This window comes from Cydia pomonella, chromosome 1, assembly GCF_033807575.1.
Source record: "Cydia pomonella isolate Wapato2018A chromosome 1, ilCydPomo1, whole genome shotgun sequence".
Lineage (NCBI taxonomy): Eukaryota > Metazoa > Arthropoda > Insecta > Lepidoptera > Tortricidae > Cydia > Cydia pomonella.
Genome location: NC_084703.1, coordinates 33,407,001 through 33,422,939, shown reverse-complemented (window position 1 = coordinate 33,422,939; position 15,939 = coordinate 33,407,001). Strand labels below are relative to the sequence as shown.

At 37.8% G+C, this 15,939-nt stretch overlaps 1 protein-coding gene across 6 annotated transcripts; it reads right to left on the bottom strand.

Annotated features, from left to right (window-relative positions):
• Nucleotides 1-143: 143 nt before the first annotated feature.
• LOC133520307 (MFS-type transporter SLC18B1-like) lies at nt 144-15,840 on the bottom strand. Of its 6 annotated transcripts, XM_061854681.1 has the most exons (13): nt 15,392-15,840; nt 14,248-14,433; nt 12,437-12,677; nt 11,778-11,851; nt 11,043-11,259; nt 10,608-10,698; nt 10,268-10,502; nt 9,366-9,464; nt 9,067-9,165; nt 3,050-3,221; nt 2,416-2,605; nt 482-1,002; nt 144-378 (listed from the first exon to the last, which is right to left on the bottom strand). In XM_061854681.1, exons 2-13 carry the CDS (start codon nt 14,385-14,387, stop codon nt 298-300), a joined length of 2,160 nt encoding a protein of 719 aa, XP_061710665.1. In that variant the 5' UTR covers nt 14,388-14,433; nt 15,392-15,840; the 3' UTR covers nt 144-297. The 6 variants fall into 6 exon arrangements, with proteins under 6 accessions (XP_061710665.1, XP_061710660.1, XP_061710672.1 ...); XM_061854676.1 differs by lacking the exon at nt 15,392-15,840 and having other exon boundaries at nt 14,248-15,281; XM_061854688.1 differs by lacking the exons at nt 14,248-14,433; nt 15,392-15,840 and adding an exon at nt 13,729-14,001.
• Nucleotides 15,841-15,939: the final 99 nt, after the last annotated feature.

Here is a 15,939-nt window from a genome sequence, read left to right as displayed (position 1 = left end):
AAAACATATTCAACAAGTAGGTAGGTTTGTCACGTCGAGGAGCCACCCGATTAAGTCGACTTAAGTTAGGCGGTCATGGTATCCTAGTCTAGTTAGAAATTGGAAGATAATGTTTGCTAATTTCAAAATGAAACAGGTGCAAGTTGATTTTAACTTCTGTAATAACACTAATAACAATAACTCCTAACGAGCATCATATAATAATAGTAAGAACTTACCAAATAATTTCATAAAAATTCGAATATGCTTCGTATAAAATTTAATTTATTATAAATAACTACATTTAAGCTAAGTGAATTAAACTTCACATGCACCAGTTGAAGATAATGCCACTGTTCTCGTGAAAAACGTGACACCGTCCTTACATTCGCAAGTATTCTGTAAAAAAGAACAAATCGGTTAAACAAATTGTATTTTTTAAGATTAAGTAGGTATTAACTCTCATCTTGGGTTAACTATGGTGTGGAATAACGACACTTACAGATATGTTACCCATCGGTGGACATGGTTCAATGTTCTCGTAGAAATTAACCTTTTCGAGATTGTATCTAAGAATGTCTTCAGTAGACTTTCTATCAGTACAATTATTTGTCATCGTAGACACAAGTCCTTTGTTGTTCCTTTTGACTAGCAAGTTATCCAAATGGACGTTTTCTAAGATGGCCGAGCTTCCAAAAATAGTATTCTCTAGATACGAGCAGTAGTCGACGCTTACTCTATCTTTACTTTTGATTTGGTTATTATCAAGACTATTATGATATTTGTTATTATTGAAATGTTCTTCGTCTGCTCGGCCCAAGTAGTTCTGGTATAGTCCAGCATTAGAGCTACTTGAGTTTGACTGATTTCTCTTTCGCATTTCAAATAAAGTATTGGTAACAAATTCAAATTTAAGTATGTGAACTATTGTTTCAGCGACGCTGGCCGACCCGCTTTTGTTTGGGTTTTTGTGTTTGACACAGAGCCGTTTAGGAGTCGACGTATCGTATTGATAATAAAAACCTGAAACAAAAAATACTGTTATAAGCAAAATGTGCAAAGTAGCTTTAAATTAATAAAGTACTTATAAGGTAAAGAAAACAAGGTCACTGCATATAAGCCATTTCAGTACGTACCTATTGTTCTCGTGATATAATACCTAATGTCTATTTTCTAACCTACTTGCGATCATCTAGTCCTATTACCAGTCATATTTTAATATGTTAAGTTATTAGTAGTGTCCGACCGAAACCAGATTTTTTGACGAAACCTAAACCGTAAGTTCGGCTTTGCTTTTATAGACGTGTTAATATAGTTGAATAAAAGGTCAGAAGGCTAAGCATTTTAATCTTAGACATCTATGAACAATAAGAGTAATGAGACTCCTATAATTCGTGCAGGTAGTATAATAAAATCAGTGTTTTTATAGCACGTCGGCGGCAAACAGGAGAATGGCTCTCCTGATGTAAGCGGTCACCGTGGTCTATGCTGCCTGCAAAGTCCAGGGGTGGTACATGCACTTTGCCGACCCGTTAAAAACTAGAAAAATCCTTTTTTAAAGAACTACATACTGAGAACCTCGGCAGGGAGCTCATGCCACAGCTGGACCGTCTATGGCAGTGTCTTACGCGTGAGCGAATAACTCGCGAATGCGAAGCGGCGCGGCGCGGGTGAATTCAATCCTTTGATAAATGTGGAAGTGTCCTACGTGGGCGATCTCCGAATGCCGTTGGGCCGCCGCGACGCACCGCGCCGCTCCGCGTCGCATTCGCGAGTCATCGCTCGCGTAAGCCGCTGCGTATGGGAGGAAATTCTTCGGAAGCCGTACAGTGTGCAACCATTTGAGTTCCAGGGTGTGAGGATTAACCACTTGGCGGTAGAAAGCGACCGCAGGCATCATGTTGAACAGTTCATGGTCCCAGCGCGCACAAGTTTTTGCAGATATCGCGAAGCGGCTGGTTGACGTAACTGGTGACCGAAGAGCTGGCGGCTTCCTTGCACAACGTATCAGCATTGCGATATACCGAGGAAATGCCGCCGGCATCCTTGGTACAATGCCTCAAGAGCCTATTTTAGATTTAAGCTAGTGATAGTAATACCTCTAATTATATATCCATTATATTATATTGTTATTATAAATAAAATTTTATTACAAATCGAAATGTTAAGTGACACTTTATGTCACCTGACAATCGTTTGTTAATGGCATTCAAGCATTTGAACAGATTTACAAACCTATACTCAAATTAGAGATAAGAATGTCGAGATGTGACGACCAGTTACACCTGTTATAGGTAGATTCAAGAGAACTGGCGCAAGATCTGTAGGTACCGAACTGTCAAGATTTTCATTGAAACTCTGCGTCAGATTTCGTAAATCGATCTATACTTAGTTGAGTTAAACTATCAGAGGCTTAGTGCAGCAGCGACTACTTACAGCCTCTCTCGAAGTGGGAGCAGGGCGTGAGCAGCGGGGAGGTGTCGAGCTGACTGTCGGGCGCGCTGCGCGCGCAGAAGTGGCCGCTGCTCCACGTGGAGTCGGAGCGCGGCAGCGACTCAGAGCACGACGCCCCTAAGGCCCACTTCGACGATTCACGCAGCGCGAAGAAGGCGAGTGCGATCACTGCCTGCACGTAAAACAGTAACGCACATCAATTCTCTCGCTACTAATGGTCTACCATTCAACTGAAACGAATCATCGAAGTTATAGTGGTTCAATACAGCGGGTTTAAAACTTACTGCGCGCGACTGGAATGTTAAGTAGATATGCAGTGAAACTGAGCCACCGTGGAAGTACCTGACGAACCTTCTGACTTAAGTGTGTATATTAGCAGTACATTACGATATAAGTGCGAAAACGTGCGAGTGACGAATTACCTATTCGCACGTGTATCGTACAATGCTTTACAGTACATAATTATGATGGCCCATTTAATTTTCGACATAGGCATGTATAGTGCTAATTACCATACTTGTGCAGTACAGTAGCACCATATATACGAGTACCTACTGTAAAACACCACACTACGTATTACGTAGGTATACTATTGAGTGGGAAGTGGGAAACGTACCACAGTGAAGCAAGCTATAGCGCAGATCGTAGCGCTGAGCGCGAAGCCGTAGCGCTCTGTGAGCGCGCCGCCCAACGCCGGGCCGGAGACCTCCCCCAGCGAATAGCAGCACGACCACACGCCCGCCACGGCGCTGTACGTGGCTAGCGCCTCCGGGCAACCGCCTTCGTAGCTGGAATAAGTTTTTATTATGTACAAAATGATATCGCCGTAGAATAGTACATTATTTTCGAGGCTCGGAAGGTTACTTGCTACCTGAGGATTCGTTTTAAACGGACGACCTTGGAAGTCCGTTTAGATAAATCCGAAGCCAGCAAGTAGCCTTCCAACCGAGTCATATATAGTGTTTTTCTCAAAAATGGTGCAAGAAATATAAATATAATAGTAATATTTACAGAATGCAACGTTCCTTTGCGTATATATGTTCACAGAAAAAAAACAGAACTAACTGAACAGATTTGCTTTGCCTCCTTTTTAGGGTTCCGTAGCCAAATTGCAAAAAACGGAACCCTTATAGATTCGTAATGTCCATCTGTCTGTCCGATTATGTCACAGCCACTTTTTTCCAAAACTATAAGAGATTATACTGTTCAAACTTGGTAAGTAGATGTATTCTATGAACCGCATTAAGATTTTTACACAAAAATAGAAAAAAAAAACAATAAATTTTGGGGGTTCTCCATACTTAGAACTGAAACTCAAAAAATCTTTTTTCATCAAACCCATACGTGTGGGGTATCTATGGGTAGGTCTTTAAAAATGATATTGAAGTTTCTAATATCATTTTTTTCTAAACTGAACAGTTTGCGCGAGAGATACTTCCAAAGTGGTAAAATGTGTCCCCCCCACCCCTGTAACTTCTAAAATAATAGAATGAAAAATGTAAAAAAAATATATGATATACATTGCCATGCAAACTTCCACCGAAAATTAGTTTGAACGAGATCAAGTAAGCAGTTTTTTTTAATACGTCATAAATGGTACGGAACCCTTCATGGGCGAGTCCTACTCGCACTTGGCCGCTTTTATTTATTTTTAATAAAAAAATAAAAGTGTATTTTTCTACCGAAAATACGTCAACCTATTTAAGACAGCTATAATAAATAGTCCCGGTACCAACACTATAATAATAAGTTAAGTACTGTTAATGGCCCTATGCCTTCATTTGATATGGCCATTTCAACATTTTAAACTCGACCAATATTGGATTTTTTATTGTATGAAATGTTGCAGTCCTGAAATCGAGATTGCATGTTTTTCATTTTTGACTTTACCACTTGAACTTTTGACCATAAACTACGCACTTCACAACCTATTTTTAACCGGCAGTCGATTTTTGAGAAAAAGTTATTATTTCTCTTCAACAATAGTACATTACTATCGAGGCCGGGAAACGAAGGGTTGCAGGCCAAGTAGATATAGACGGCTGAGCGTAGCGAGGTCGTATAGGGATACGCGGCCGGCAACCCGGTTTCACGCAGAGATTTGTATAGTGCTTTTCTCAAACTTGCAATGAAATAATAATAAAAATAGGATTATGATGATTGTTTTATGTCCTAATATGATAGGTTATCCAGTGCGTGGGGCTTTGAAGCGGAACAAAAATGTGATTATTTTTGCGCTACGACTCACAGTTTAGGAGATACAGCCGTATAAAGATTTTTTTTTCAGTCATGCATCGAATCTCCTCGATCGTGCGTCGAAGCGCAAATCTTCGTTCCCCTTACGATAACCCTGAATCAGTAATAAACAAACACAAAAAAAGTAGGTATAATGGCAGAATTTAGCTCATAGGTTTAATATTTATGGTTGAATCACGCCCAAGACGTGTCATAAATTGACGTTTAAATAAATATATAAATAAGAATAAGAATAAGAATGATTTATTGCAGTACTGTGTACATTTGTAGATGGTAATCCTGATACAATTTATTAGTTCCTACAGTTACCCATTTCGGGTATGCAATAGCTGAATGCTACAAAATAACTTATGAAATAAACTTAAATAGCATGCAAAGATAATTAACTACATACCAATTAATGTCAAAAATATTCTTTAAAACTATAAAATGATTTATTAAGTTACCAGTTTTTCTATTTTACCCGGAATCGGTTACCTTCGAGTGCCTTTATATCAGCTGGAAGGTGATTAACTCTTTTCGTTCTGGTGGTTATCTGCAATAACCACCTTTTATCGACCAATTTGTTTAGTAACAGAGCCATCTATAGTTAAAGTATCGTATTACGTGGTCAACAAGAAGGCCTAAGTTGGATAACAATGTCATTCGCAGTTCGCTCGACGACTGTTTGTGGAACTAAATTTTTATTCGAAAACCGCCGTTTACGGAAATGTGAAAGTGTGATTTTGCTGGCAAGTAAAAAAATTATAAATAATCGTTTTTTTGCTGTGTTTTGTGATACGTATTATGAAATATACTTATTCATTTATTTTAAGTGAAAAATATTTACATTTTGATTTATAACTTTTGGTAGAAGTGAACTTATTCAAAGTGGTTAACAGCGATAACCACCGTGGCACAATTGTTTTTTTTTACTCGATTTTTTTTTTTGTAAAAAATAGTTTCACATGTAATAAAAAGAGTTAAATATTCAGGTTTTAAAAGGTACCTTTAGGTAAAAGCTGACTTATTCAAGGTGGTTAACAGCGATGACCACCGTGACACAAATATTTAGGTATTAAAAAAGGTTTAGGTAATAATATACTTCAAAACGGTCATAAATATAATAATTCTTTCTGTTTTAGATACTAATTTAACGACCAAGAAATCGAAAACGCTTTAATATACCTTTAGACGATGATAGTATTTACAAAAACTCCAAAAAGACCCGAACTGTTGCCTAGATAGACTGTGCCTAAAGGATTTCAGACGTCATGTTTATCAAGACATGCTAGCCCCTGCTTATGTTAATGCCAGCAGCGGGAGAGCAAACAGCAGTTCTAGGAAGAGCAACACTAACTCGCCGACTTATGCATCTATAAAAAAACACAAACTCTTTGTACCAACTTCTATAAGGCATGCAAGTAGCCAATCATCTACCAATAAGAGGTACATCGCGACGATGCACTGTGTGGAGCTGCAAAATATGCAAAGTACCACTTTGCTACCGTAAAGAGGGAAATGCGTGCTTTAATTCACAATTTTGTTTTGTATATAATACAATATTTTGGCAAATAAAACTGTGTACTTGTTTCACGGTGGTTACGCCTACTAACCACCCTGTAAAACACCCCCTTCAAACAGAAAATGAAAAAAAAGTCATGGATTTTCATATTATTAGCCCAAAGCAATAAATAAATGCAAAAAATAAGTTTTTATTATAATAAACAAAAATCTGTGACACAAAGAGTTAAATACCTGAATAGCTGTTACAAAAGTGCTTTTTTTGAATATGGATGTGTTTATTTTTGGTAGCATAATATTATATCTATATTGCGTCCTAGCGTTGCACTTTGTTGAAGAGAGAGTAAAATAATTAACTGTTTTTTTTTTACAAATAAAGTTACTTCTAGAATATAGATTCCGGTCAGTGTAAGGAAACGTATCTCTCGGCAAACGTCTCGAAGTGAATATCCAAAATTAATTCGATAAATTATTTTTAGGCATCTTTTTTGGAGTATGAATGTTTTATTCACATCCACAGAATTACCCCAGAAAATAACTCCGTAGGTTAATAGAGGATACACGTTACCATAGTAGGCACTAATAACTATATTTTCAGAGCAATTCTCTGCTAGTATGGATAAAGCGTAATAGTTTTTGGATAGTTTTTTGTTTATTTGTTCGATGTGAGTGTTCCAATTTAAATGTGAATCTACTTGTACACCTAGAAATTTAATACTGTTTAGTGTTTACTTCCTCTATAGTGGTTCCTGATTCCGAAATACTTAGAGAGACAGGAGAAGTCCCATAGTTTCTAAACTGAATAAGCTTGGTTTTATTTAGATTTAATTAGAGATTTAACTGGTTAAGCCAATCTATAATTTTAGTGAGAGCTACATTTATATCCCTTTGAAAAGTAACATTGGAACGATCGCAAGAGAAAAATATGGTGGCGTCGTCGGCAAACAGAACACACAATTGGTCCGCTATAGTGAGAAAGTCATTTAGATATATAAGGAATAAAAGCGGCCCAAGTACGCTTCCTTGAGGTACGCCAACAACTACTTCCTCATAGCCTGACAACAGTTTCTCAATAGTTTTATTTTGCTTATTGTAATTATTGTAGAGCCTGCTTTCTACCACACAACAATTGGAACAATTTAGGGCATTTCCCCTAATGCCAATATGTTTTAACTGTTGTAGCATTATGTCATGTACAACGCAATCGAATGCTTTTGACATATCAAGCATTAAGGCAACGCAGGCTTTTCCGTATTTATTTGGTCCCATATATTTTTAAATATTGAAAAGATGGCTAATGTTGTTGATTTGCCTTTTTGAAAATCGAACTGTGAATGGCATAGTATATCATTATTTAATAAAAACCGTGTCAGACGTTCATGTATGACCTTTTCAAATATCTTACTGAACGTTGGTAGTAGAGCTATTGGCCAAAATTTTCCCGTTTCAGTTTTTGCGCCCTGCTTATGTAATGGTTTTATAATAGCTTGTTTTAAGTCATCCGGGTAACATCCAGTCTCGAGCGTTAAGTTTATTATGTACACGAGAGGTTCAACTATATAATGTATACATATGCTTTAACAATTTGTGTTGGTATTTCATCGTACCCTGAATTTTTCTTATTTTTTAAGCTGTTTACAATCTTTTTAATTTCAAGAGAATCAACAGGAGTCAAGAACATATTGTTGCAAATCCGTTTGGACACAGATTTGTAGTTATTTCGTTGTAAGGTATCAGTCTTATTTAGATTGATGTAGTATTTATTAAAAACATCTACTATTTCGTTCGAATTTGTATAAGTTATCCCGTTATCAACTATCCTGTCAATTGAATCTGGAATAGAATTATATGAACTTGGCGTCTGTTTAATCAGACCCCAAGTTGCTTTGGGTTTATTTACACTATTTTTTACATATTTATCATTGGATATTATTTTAGATGTTTTTATTACTTTTTTAGTAGCTTGCAATAATGTAAATAGTTATTTAAATGTTTAGTACATATTTTCTTTTTTTGTGTTGCCCAATGTATTTGACGTTTATGCTTACAGGATTGAAGTATACCTTTAGTTTTACAATTTGGCCTTTTTTTGTACGTCATTTTAATTCTTTGCTGTGGGACACAAAGTTAGAAAACCATGCTGAAAATGTCAATGAAAACTTTGTATGCCTTATTTGCATCGGTCGTCAAATACACGTCAGCAAATATTGCTATGTATTTCATAAAACATCCAGATAATAGTCTATTTTACGTTTTCTCACATACCAGAACTTCTCACCAAAGCTAAACCTTGTAGGTATTTCTATTATTTGTCCTGTATGATCTGAGATACCCAAGTTCATGACTTTAGAAGTATATTGATGTAAATTAGTTAATATGTTGTCAATGCAAGTTTTGGACCCAGGAGTTATTCTAGTTGGTTCATTAATCGTACAATTTAAGTTAAAATTTCCTAAGGCCGTTACAAATGTGTGTTTAGCCTTATCATCACTGAGGTTATTAATGTTAAAGTCGCCGGCAATAACTAATCTCCTTTTAAGGTCCGTAATCTTAGTGTCAATTTTTCCAAGAGAAGTTCAAGATTGCTCATAAAGATATCGAGGTCACTATCAGACCTACTACTTTATTAAACTTTAAGACGCCACCACAGATACACATCATTCTTAATTGTAGGAAGGTTATAGTATGGATGTAAAGTCTAACCAGTAATACATGATCACGCGCCATATTGCGGAATTTCATTGGAACTCAATTTTTCATACTAAACTGAACTGTCACCCTATACATACATGAGAATAATAGCGCCCTCTTGACAATGATCATATATTTCTGGTCGGGCTTTAGGTAAACATGATTGAACTTTACTATACTTACATTGAACTTGTTAATACTCCTTGGAAGGTGGGTAAAAGCGTTAATGCCACCGATATGCTTAGAATGGCGAGAGCCACCAAGTCGAGCCACAGCACGGACCTTAGGAAAAATGGCTATTTATCAAAAACTTTTTGCATTTGAATAAGCGAATACTTTCTTAGATTATAAAATACAAGCATACAAAAACCTGAGCGTAGGTAAAGGATGATTATTTATTGTGGATTGATCTTGTCGCACTTGAGGTCTTTTTTTAATTAGATGTAAATTTGAACTGGTAAGTATATAGGTGACTCGCTTACGTTGGAAGACCAGGAATGTAGGGGCAGGGTCCCAGCAGCAACAAGCCGACGGTAATCAGGAACAGCCCCCAGATCATCATGCACCAGTGGTTATGTACTCTGCATAAGCAAAACAAATTGGCTACGTGCTTTCAACATATCTAGTCTGTTCGGAAAGAAAAGAGTCGTGGAATGTATTGGGCCCTATATATTTCACGAGTCTTTCCGCACAGACTACTTAATTGTTTTGATAAACAAAAATCGAGGAGTCAGTAGCGTTTTCCGATAATTTACTTAAGTAGGTATTTAGTAATTACTTATGTGATTATACAAGTAAGTAGTTGGTTCATAATGGTTTTGACGACCGGTCTGGCCTACTGGGTAGTGATTTGTGACCCTGGATAGTAAGCCGATGGTCCTGGGTTCGAATCCTGGTAAAGGCATCTATTTGTGTGATGAGTACAGGTATTTGTTCTTGAGTCATGGGTGTTTTCTATGTATTTAAGTATTTGTACATTATATACATCGTTGTCTGAGTACCCACAACACAGGCCTTTTTGAGCTTACCGTGAGACTTAGTCAATCTGTGTAAGAATATCCTATAATAATAATATTAATATAATATTAATAGCAAAGATAATTGGTTGTAATAGAGTGATAAAGTTTAAGAAAAAACGTCCCCCTTAGTTTGACATCCAAAACAGATGGCGCTGTGAGTACTGCGCCATATATTTTGCGGTTGTCAAACGTCAACTTTTTACAATCAGAGTTATCGCAAAATGTACGGAGCTGTACAGCGCCATCTCCTGTCAAATCATTAGGAGCACAATATTTTACGCATTTTACTCAATCACTTGGTAATAGTTTTGTACCGATAAATAGGTATTATAAAACTTTTAAACTTTATTGCTATTAATGCTTACCGATCCGCCACCCATCCCCAAAATGGGCTAAATATTCCATAGAGACTCGAGAACAAGAGAAAAACAAGTCCGATCTGGTTAGTAGTGAGGCCCAACTGCCTCATGTGCGGCTCCAGTGTGGGGTCCAAGAAGGCCCACGTGTTAGACGCCACCACTATCACCAGCCCCGTCACGATTATTGACGGAATCTTAAACAACCCCATCACAGAAGCTGATTTCGATCCGGTCACTATTTCTGAAAGAGTATAGAACTTTAGTAGCACATAAACAGCAAAGAAAGCTAAATAAATGTTCACTTTTAAGGCGAAAAAGTTAGACGATTAGAACAAAGCCGACATACCTTCACAGTCTGTGAGTAGCAGGAAATTAACGGGTACAATCAAAACCATGATGATTCCAATACTGTAAAATGGAAGCCCGAAGCCTCCGATCTAACTGAAACAATTGATACACATTTTAGATAAGACATTTCAAAAATTGTATAATATAAATTATAAAATAAGGACCTGGTTTTTCAATACATTTTACAAGTGCATTTGCAAGTAGAGTTTGTTGGGAAAGACAAGAGTCGTGGAATGTATTGGGCCTCATACAGTCCACGACTCTTCTCGCACAGACGCTAATGTAAAATTCGAGTGAATGTTAAACTAAGCCTAGGTCTCGGTTCCGTCTACGCCGCATAATGCGGCGTCCCTAAGTAAAAAGAAGCCCTATTTCTTACTGTACTGAATTAAGGGGACCAAAACCAGCGATGGGTTGACTCGTATTTTCATACCGAATAGAGCAAACTTCCGATGGCGGGGCCCACGGACATGCCTATGCCGACGAAAGTCTCGAGAATGCCTAGCACCGAGCCGATGGAGTCCGGGAACACGTTGACCACGAACACGTAGCTCGCTGTGGAGTACGCGCTGGCCCCGAGCGCGGCCGCGCCCCGCACCGCGAAGCACAGCCCGGTGAACATCACCGAGTCCTCCACCAGTACTAAACATCTGTAAATACCCATTTGTCTATTCGTAAAATGCTTCTAACAGTATTACATATCACATGTTTTTGGTTTCGTTATCAAAAGATGGAATCCTAATGGCGGAAGTTGATAGCGAAATATTTTCATCAAGTCGACTTTCCGTCTTTCTGTTTATCCATATGTTAATTCAGAAACTACTTTGTAAGGCGCCATACAGGCTTTTATCCATAGGACCTACAGTCGCCATCAGATATATCGGAGCGGCCAAGGTGCTCACAAATTCTGAACTCGCCTCTATTGTCAAGGCTTTACAGTGCGTGCTCAGATATATTTGAGCACCATGGCCGCTCTGATATATTTGTTGGCGACTGTACAGTACAGTTAGGGTATAAATATCGACATGGACAAAGTGGCAAAAAAATGTACACACAACCTTAATGTACGGGCTATAAGGTCCTTGTACATGTACCCTACAATGTCAATGTCCAGAAATTCATTGTCTAATGGTGTGAACCTATGAAGAATTAGGTCCGGTAAACTTACCCAAATAATACATTACAGAAGCCAGCGACGAACATTCCCGCCGTGAACATGAACTTTGCACCCACTATCGGAAGCTGCAAATAAATTAAGTACCTATAAGGTAACGACGCTTGTTCAAACAATAATACATAATAAGGCACTAAATTATGATCTTTGGCCATTGAGTAAGCATCTAGTAATAGGCATTAACATGGGCGTAGGCAGGTACAGGCAGAGGTGGGACAGCTGCCAAGAGCTCAAATTTTATGTACAATGTATGCCCCTCTGCAGCGTCTGCCCCCCTAGGCCTCCGCAAAACACTAAAAAGTATAAATTGAAAACAAAAATTCTTGTGAAAATTCTTTCAGTGTTGTTAATATTGCGGATATTTGCTTTTATATATATATTATGAATTTCGTTATTTGTGACTTTGACTGTACGTTTAAGCGAAGGATTCAATTCACGGATTATTATTATAATGTTGTTACTATTGTTTTGCATTTCCAATTTTCTACGCTGCGGTTTATTAACTAATTGGAACGAAATGGGAATAGTTCTGTCGACAATTTATATTAAATCATTTTAATGCCAAAATTATTAAATCATTTTAATAACGATAAAATACTAAACGTAGGTACTTAAAAAAAGTTTTTAATGCCTGATACGAAAATAACACTTACGCATTTACCCATGAACGGTGATGTTATAAACATAACTATAGCATAAAAGCTGAAGACAAGACCGCAGACGGTGTCCGAGAGGCCCTTGGCCTTGGCCTCGCCGGGGAAGAAGGGCGCCATGACGCTGATGGAGCAGAAGCTCATGAAGTCCACCAGCGCCAGCGACGCTAGCGTCAACCGCTGCCGCCGAGTCAGCCGCCGCATGGCGCCCGGCCGTGGCCTAGTTTGCGTCCGGACTAGTCTAAAGAAAAACATTCTACTTACTTATGTATACAGGTACAGGGGTGCTGAGCTGATAGTTTATACATATTATTATAATTCCAGAGAATCCAGAGGGTGCAATTGACGAAATATAATAGGCCACTTCGAACAGACATTAGAATGACATCTAATTGATGTTATTTAAATATCATGCATTTCGCTCGTACATATACGTAGATGAATTGGCGCAGGCAAGACGCACGATAACATCATTCAAATATCATTCTGATGTCAGTGTAGGTACGTTCGAATTGGCCTGGAGTTTGCACCGAAAATTGTTATTTTGTGCAAAGTATATTTCGGCGACTACACCAGTACACACAATACACTCAAGTTTTATTACTAAAATGAATAGCCTACTGCCAATTTGTTTTATGCAGTAGTAGATAAATGACCTAGGCACATTTAATAAAAATCATATTCGTTTACCTACGTTACATATTTCGATGAAGTGCTGCGATATTGTCCACTATTAACTCGAATTCTTCCTTATGTTTTTTATTCCAAAATGATAATTCTAATTTTAACTGCTACCTAAGAAAACTAGTAACAGTGGCGCAGCGTTAAACGTAGATATCCGCCAGGAAAGTCAGAGTCAGAGCAGAGCAGAGGCCCTACCGCGAAAAAGGGCCTTAGAGCATTTGGCTTGATTTTTCGTCGAAACCTGCAGGACAAGATGCTCAATTGTATCCAATTAGACAAGACGATGAGTATTGACTCCGATGAGATGTAGCCGTTTTGTTTCTAGCTTGATTATGAACAAGCATATACCTACGTATGTATACCTACTCAAATACACAATCACTACGGTAGGTAGGTACGGTACGGTACGGTAGGTATATGTACGTGTACGAGTAATATTGTGTCGGGTTGTAGTCAACAATTTAGTCACACAGTTAATATAAATATTGATGTTCTACGTAAGAGGACCTTCTACTAATAATTTATTGTATTACTGTTATCTTAGATATAAGTATGCTGTAGACACGTGCGATAATAAGAGCAAGGAGCATTTAACTTGTGCCTTATACCTATAATTTTCTATGTAGGAAATATTGATTTCTACGCACTGTTGAACAAAACACAATTCACGATAAATCGATTCACTCTACATGTTTGGCTTCTCACGTGGCCAAAACAACGTATGCAACTGCATTAAATTATCAACGCACGTTTATAGCAAACATTTACGAGATTTGTTACGTAGCTCCAGTTCTAACCCCAAAAGTTATAAAGATAAGAAAAGCTAATGTCTACACTCAGGTCACTAAATCCTATAACCTAAGCCACAAAGTTTAAACAAACCACTTAAGTATAATAACTAGTATCCTCCCAGGGTTTTTATAACTGTAATTATACTTTGACTTAATAAAAAAAATATGCTTATTTCAAGGGGGGCTAACGCCAGTTAATAATAAGATTCTTAATAGGTATGCACTAGTTCATGAGCAGCAAGGTCCAGCTAGCAATACCTAGTAAGTAGCTTTTTTATGAGGATTTTTACGAGAGGAACATGTTGACTAACGGATAAGCGTCATTTATTTATTTACCTTTCGCGTAATATTCTAATATCGGCGCTCATGTCGTCCGGCGGACCGGCCGACCAGGACTGCGCCCTGCGGCGCCCCGCTGCCGGCGGTGACACCCGGCGCCGTTCCCACATGCTCACTGCCACTTCAGAAGACTTCATCGATTCGGCGGTAGAACCCAACGTGTTGGTTAAAGATCCTTTAACACTACGTAAAGCACCATCGTTTTTATCAGCACTTCTAGTTCGCTCTATTAATGGTGACCTCTCGTCAGCTTTGTTATCCATTTTGAAAACGTTCGTCTCGAATCGAGAATGATCACACAATACCGGAAAGTGAATTTATGGAGCGTAAGAAATGTAATGGCAGGCAAATTGTAAACAAATCACGTTATCAGTGTCAATATACCGAGTGCCTAGGATTGTACGCGGGCGCGTTGCTCGCTCGGTCTATCAATACGTATCGTATCGATATCTTATCGTGTGTAAATACAAGCCGTGAGTTTCCGAAAGAAGTGGAACACTTGTTGTATTCCAGAGTTGAGAAAACATCACCCAGTATCATGCGTGTTCTACCCACATTTTGGGTAGTTTATTATAAATTGTATTCGCTTAATTTATTCGAGTTGTATTGTGTACCTACCTCAATGCCGGGATTTTAAATATCAATCGATAAAGTTTTTCCTTATGTTTGCATGTGTACTAACTAAATGAGAAAACTATAGTTTGAAATTTAATGAACAGAAACTGTTAGAGATCTCACATAATTGTGCAAAGACAGGCACCATCCACGGCCGCTTTTGTGCTACTAGGCATACAGTAGGGCATACATGAATGATAACAGATAGGATAATGCTTAGGTACTTTCCTATATTCTAGCTAGGCCCAATTTACATAATCAATTTAAGGTACTCTAAAGGTTGGAAACCTTCACAGTCTCTTGATAGATAACTGGCAACGTTTATTTCATTTCAGAACTATCGCCCTGCTGAAGGAATAAAGATCTGCAGGCGATTTCAGTAATATATGATCACGCGTCATATTGCGGAATTTCATTGGAACCAAATTTTTATACTTAACTGAACTGTCCCTCTATAAATGAGAACAAAAATCACTCACAGATGGAATACTAAGAATTATTTGTGATTTTTTGGCATACTACATACACTACAATTTCCGTCACGGGTGCGTTTTTGTAATCGTTTGTTTCTATCCTTTATTTCTAAGTGGTCCAAACTGGAATTTATATTTTAAAGTTTTTTTATTGAAAGAGGTCTTGCCGTCACTGTGTCATATGTTTTGCGGTCACTGAATTGTCAAACGTTAACTTTTGACAATCGAATTACCGCAAAATGTGTGGAGCTGTACAGACAGCGCCATCTCGTTTACCTGCCAAATTCGAAGCACCAAATCATCTTAGATTTTACGCATCTTACTCATTTTATGAAAAAGAAACAAAATACAAAGTAGTAATTTTAAGTTTTTATTTTGTTGAAATTGGTTTTACTGCCCTTTTTATGCTAACCTATAAATAACCTATAAGTGTGGCCTGTCTTCTGGATAAAATGGTTATGCAATGTTCCTTTCATAAAATTCTATGAAATTATGTGTAAATAACACTTGCGCGGCGTGTGCTATTAAATTCGTTGCAGACTTATTTTGGCCTAAATGCGGCGGGTTGTTTTGGAATAAACTTGCTACTTCCATCAGAATA

What these genes read in the sequence shown, in the direction of transcription:
- LOC133520307 (XM_061854676.1), bottom strand. Translation starts at nt 14,513, where the DNA reads ATGGATAACAAAGCTGACGAGAGGTCACCATTAATAGAGCGAACTAGA. An exon ending in GGAGTATTAACAAGTTCAAT is followed by an intron (nt 3,222 to 9,066) that starts GTAAGTATAGTA and finishes AACTTATTCCAG; the next exon opens with CTACGAAGGCGGTTGCCCGG. An exon ending in CTATAGCTTGCTTCACTGTG is followed by an intron (nt 2,606 to 3,049) that starts GTACGTTTCCCA and finishes TTTTACGTGCAG; the next exon opens with GCAGTGATCGCACTCGCCTT.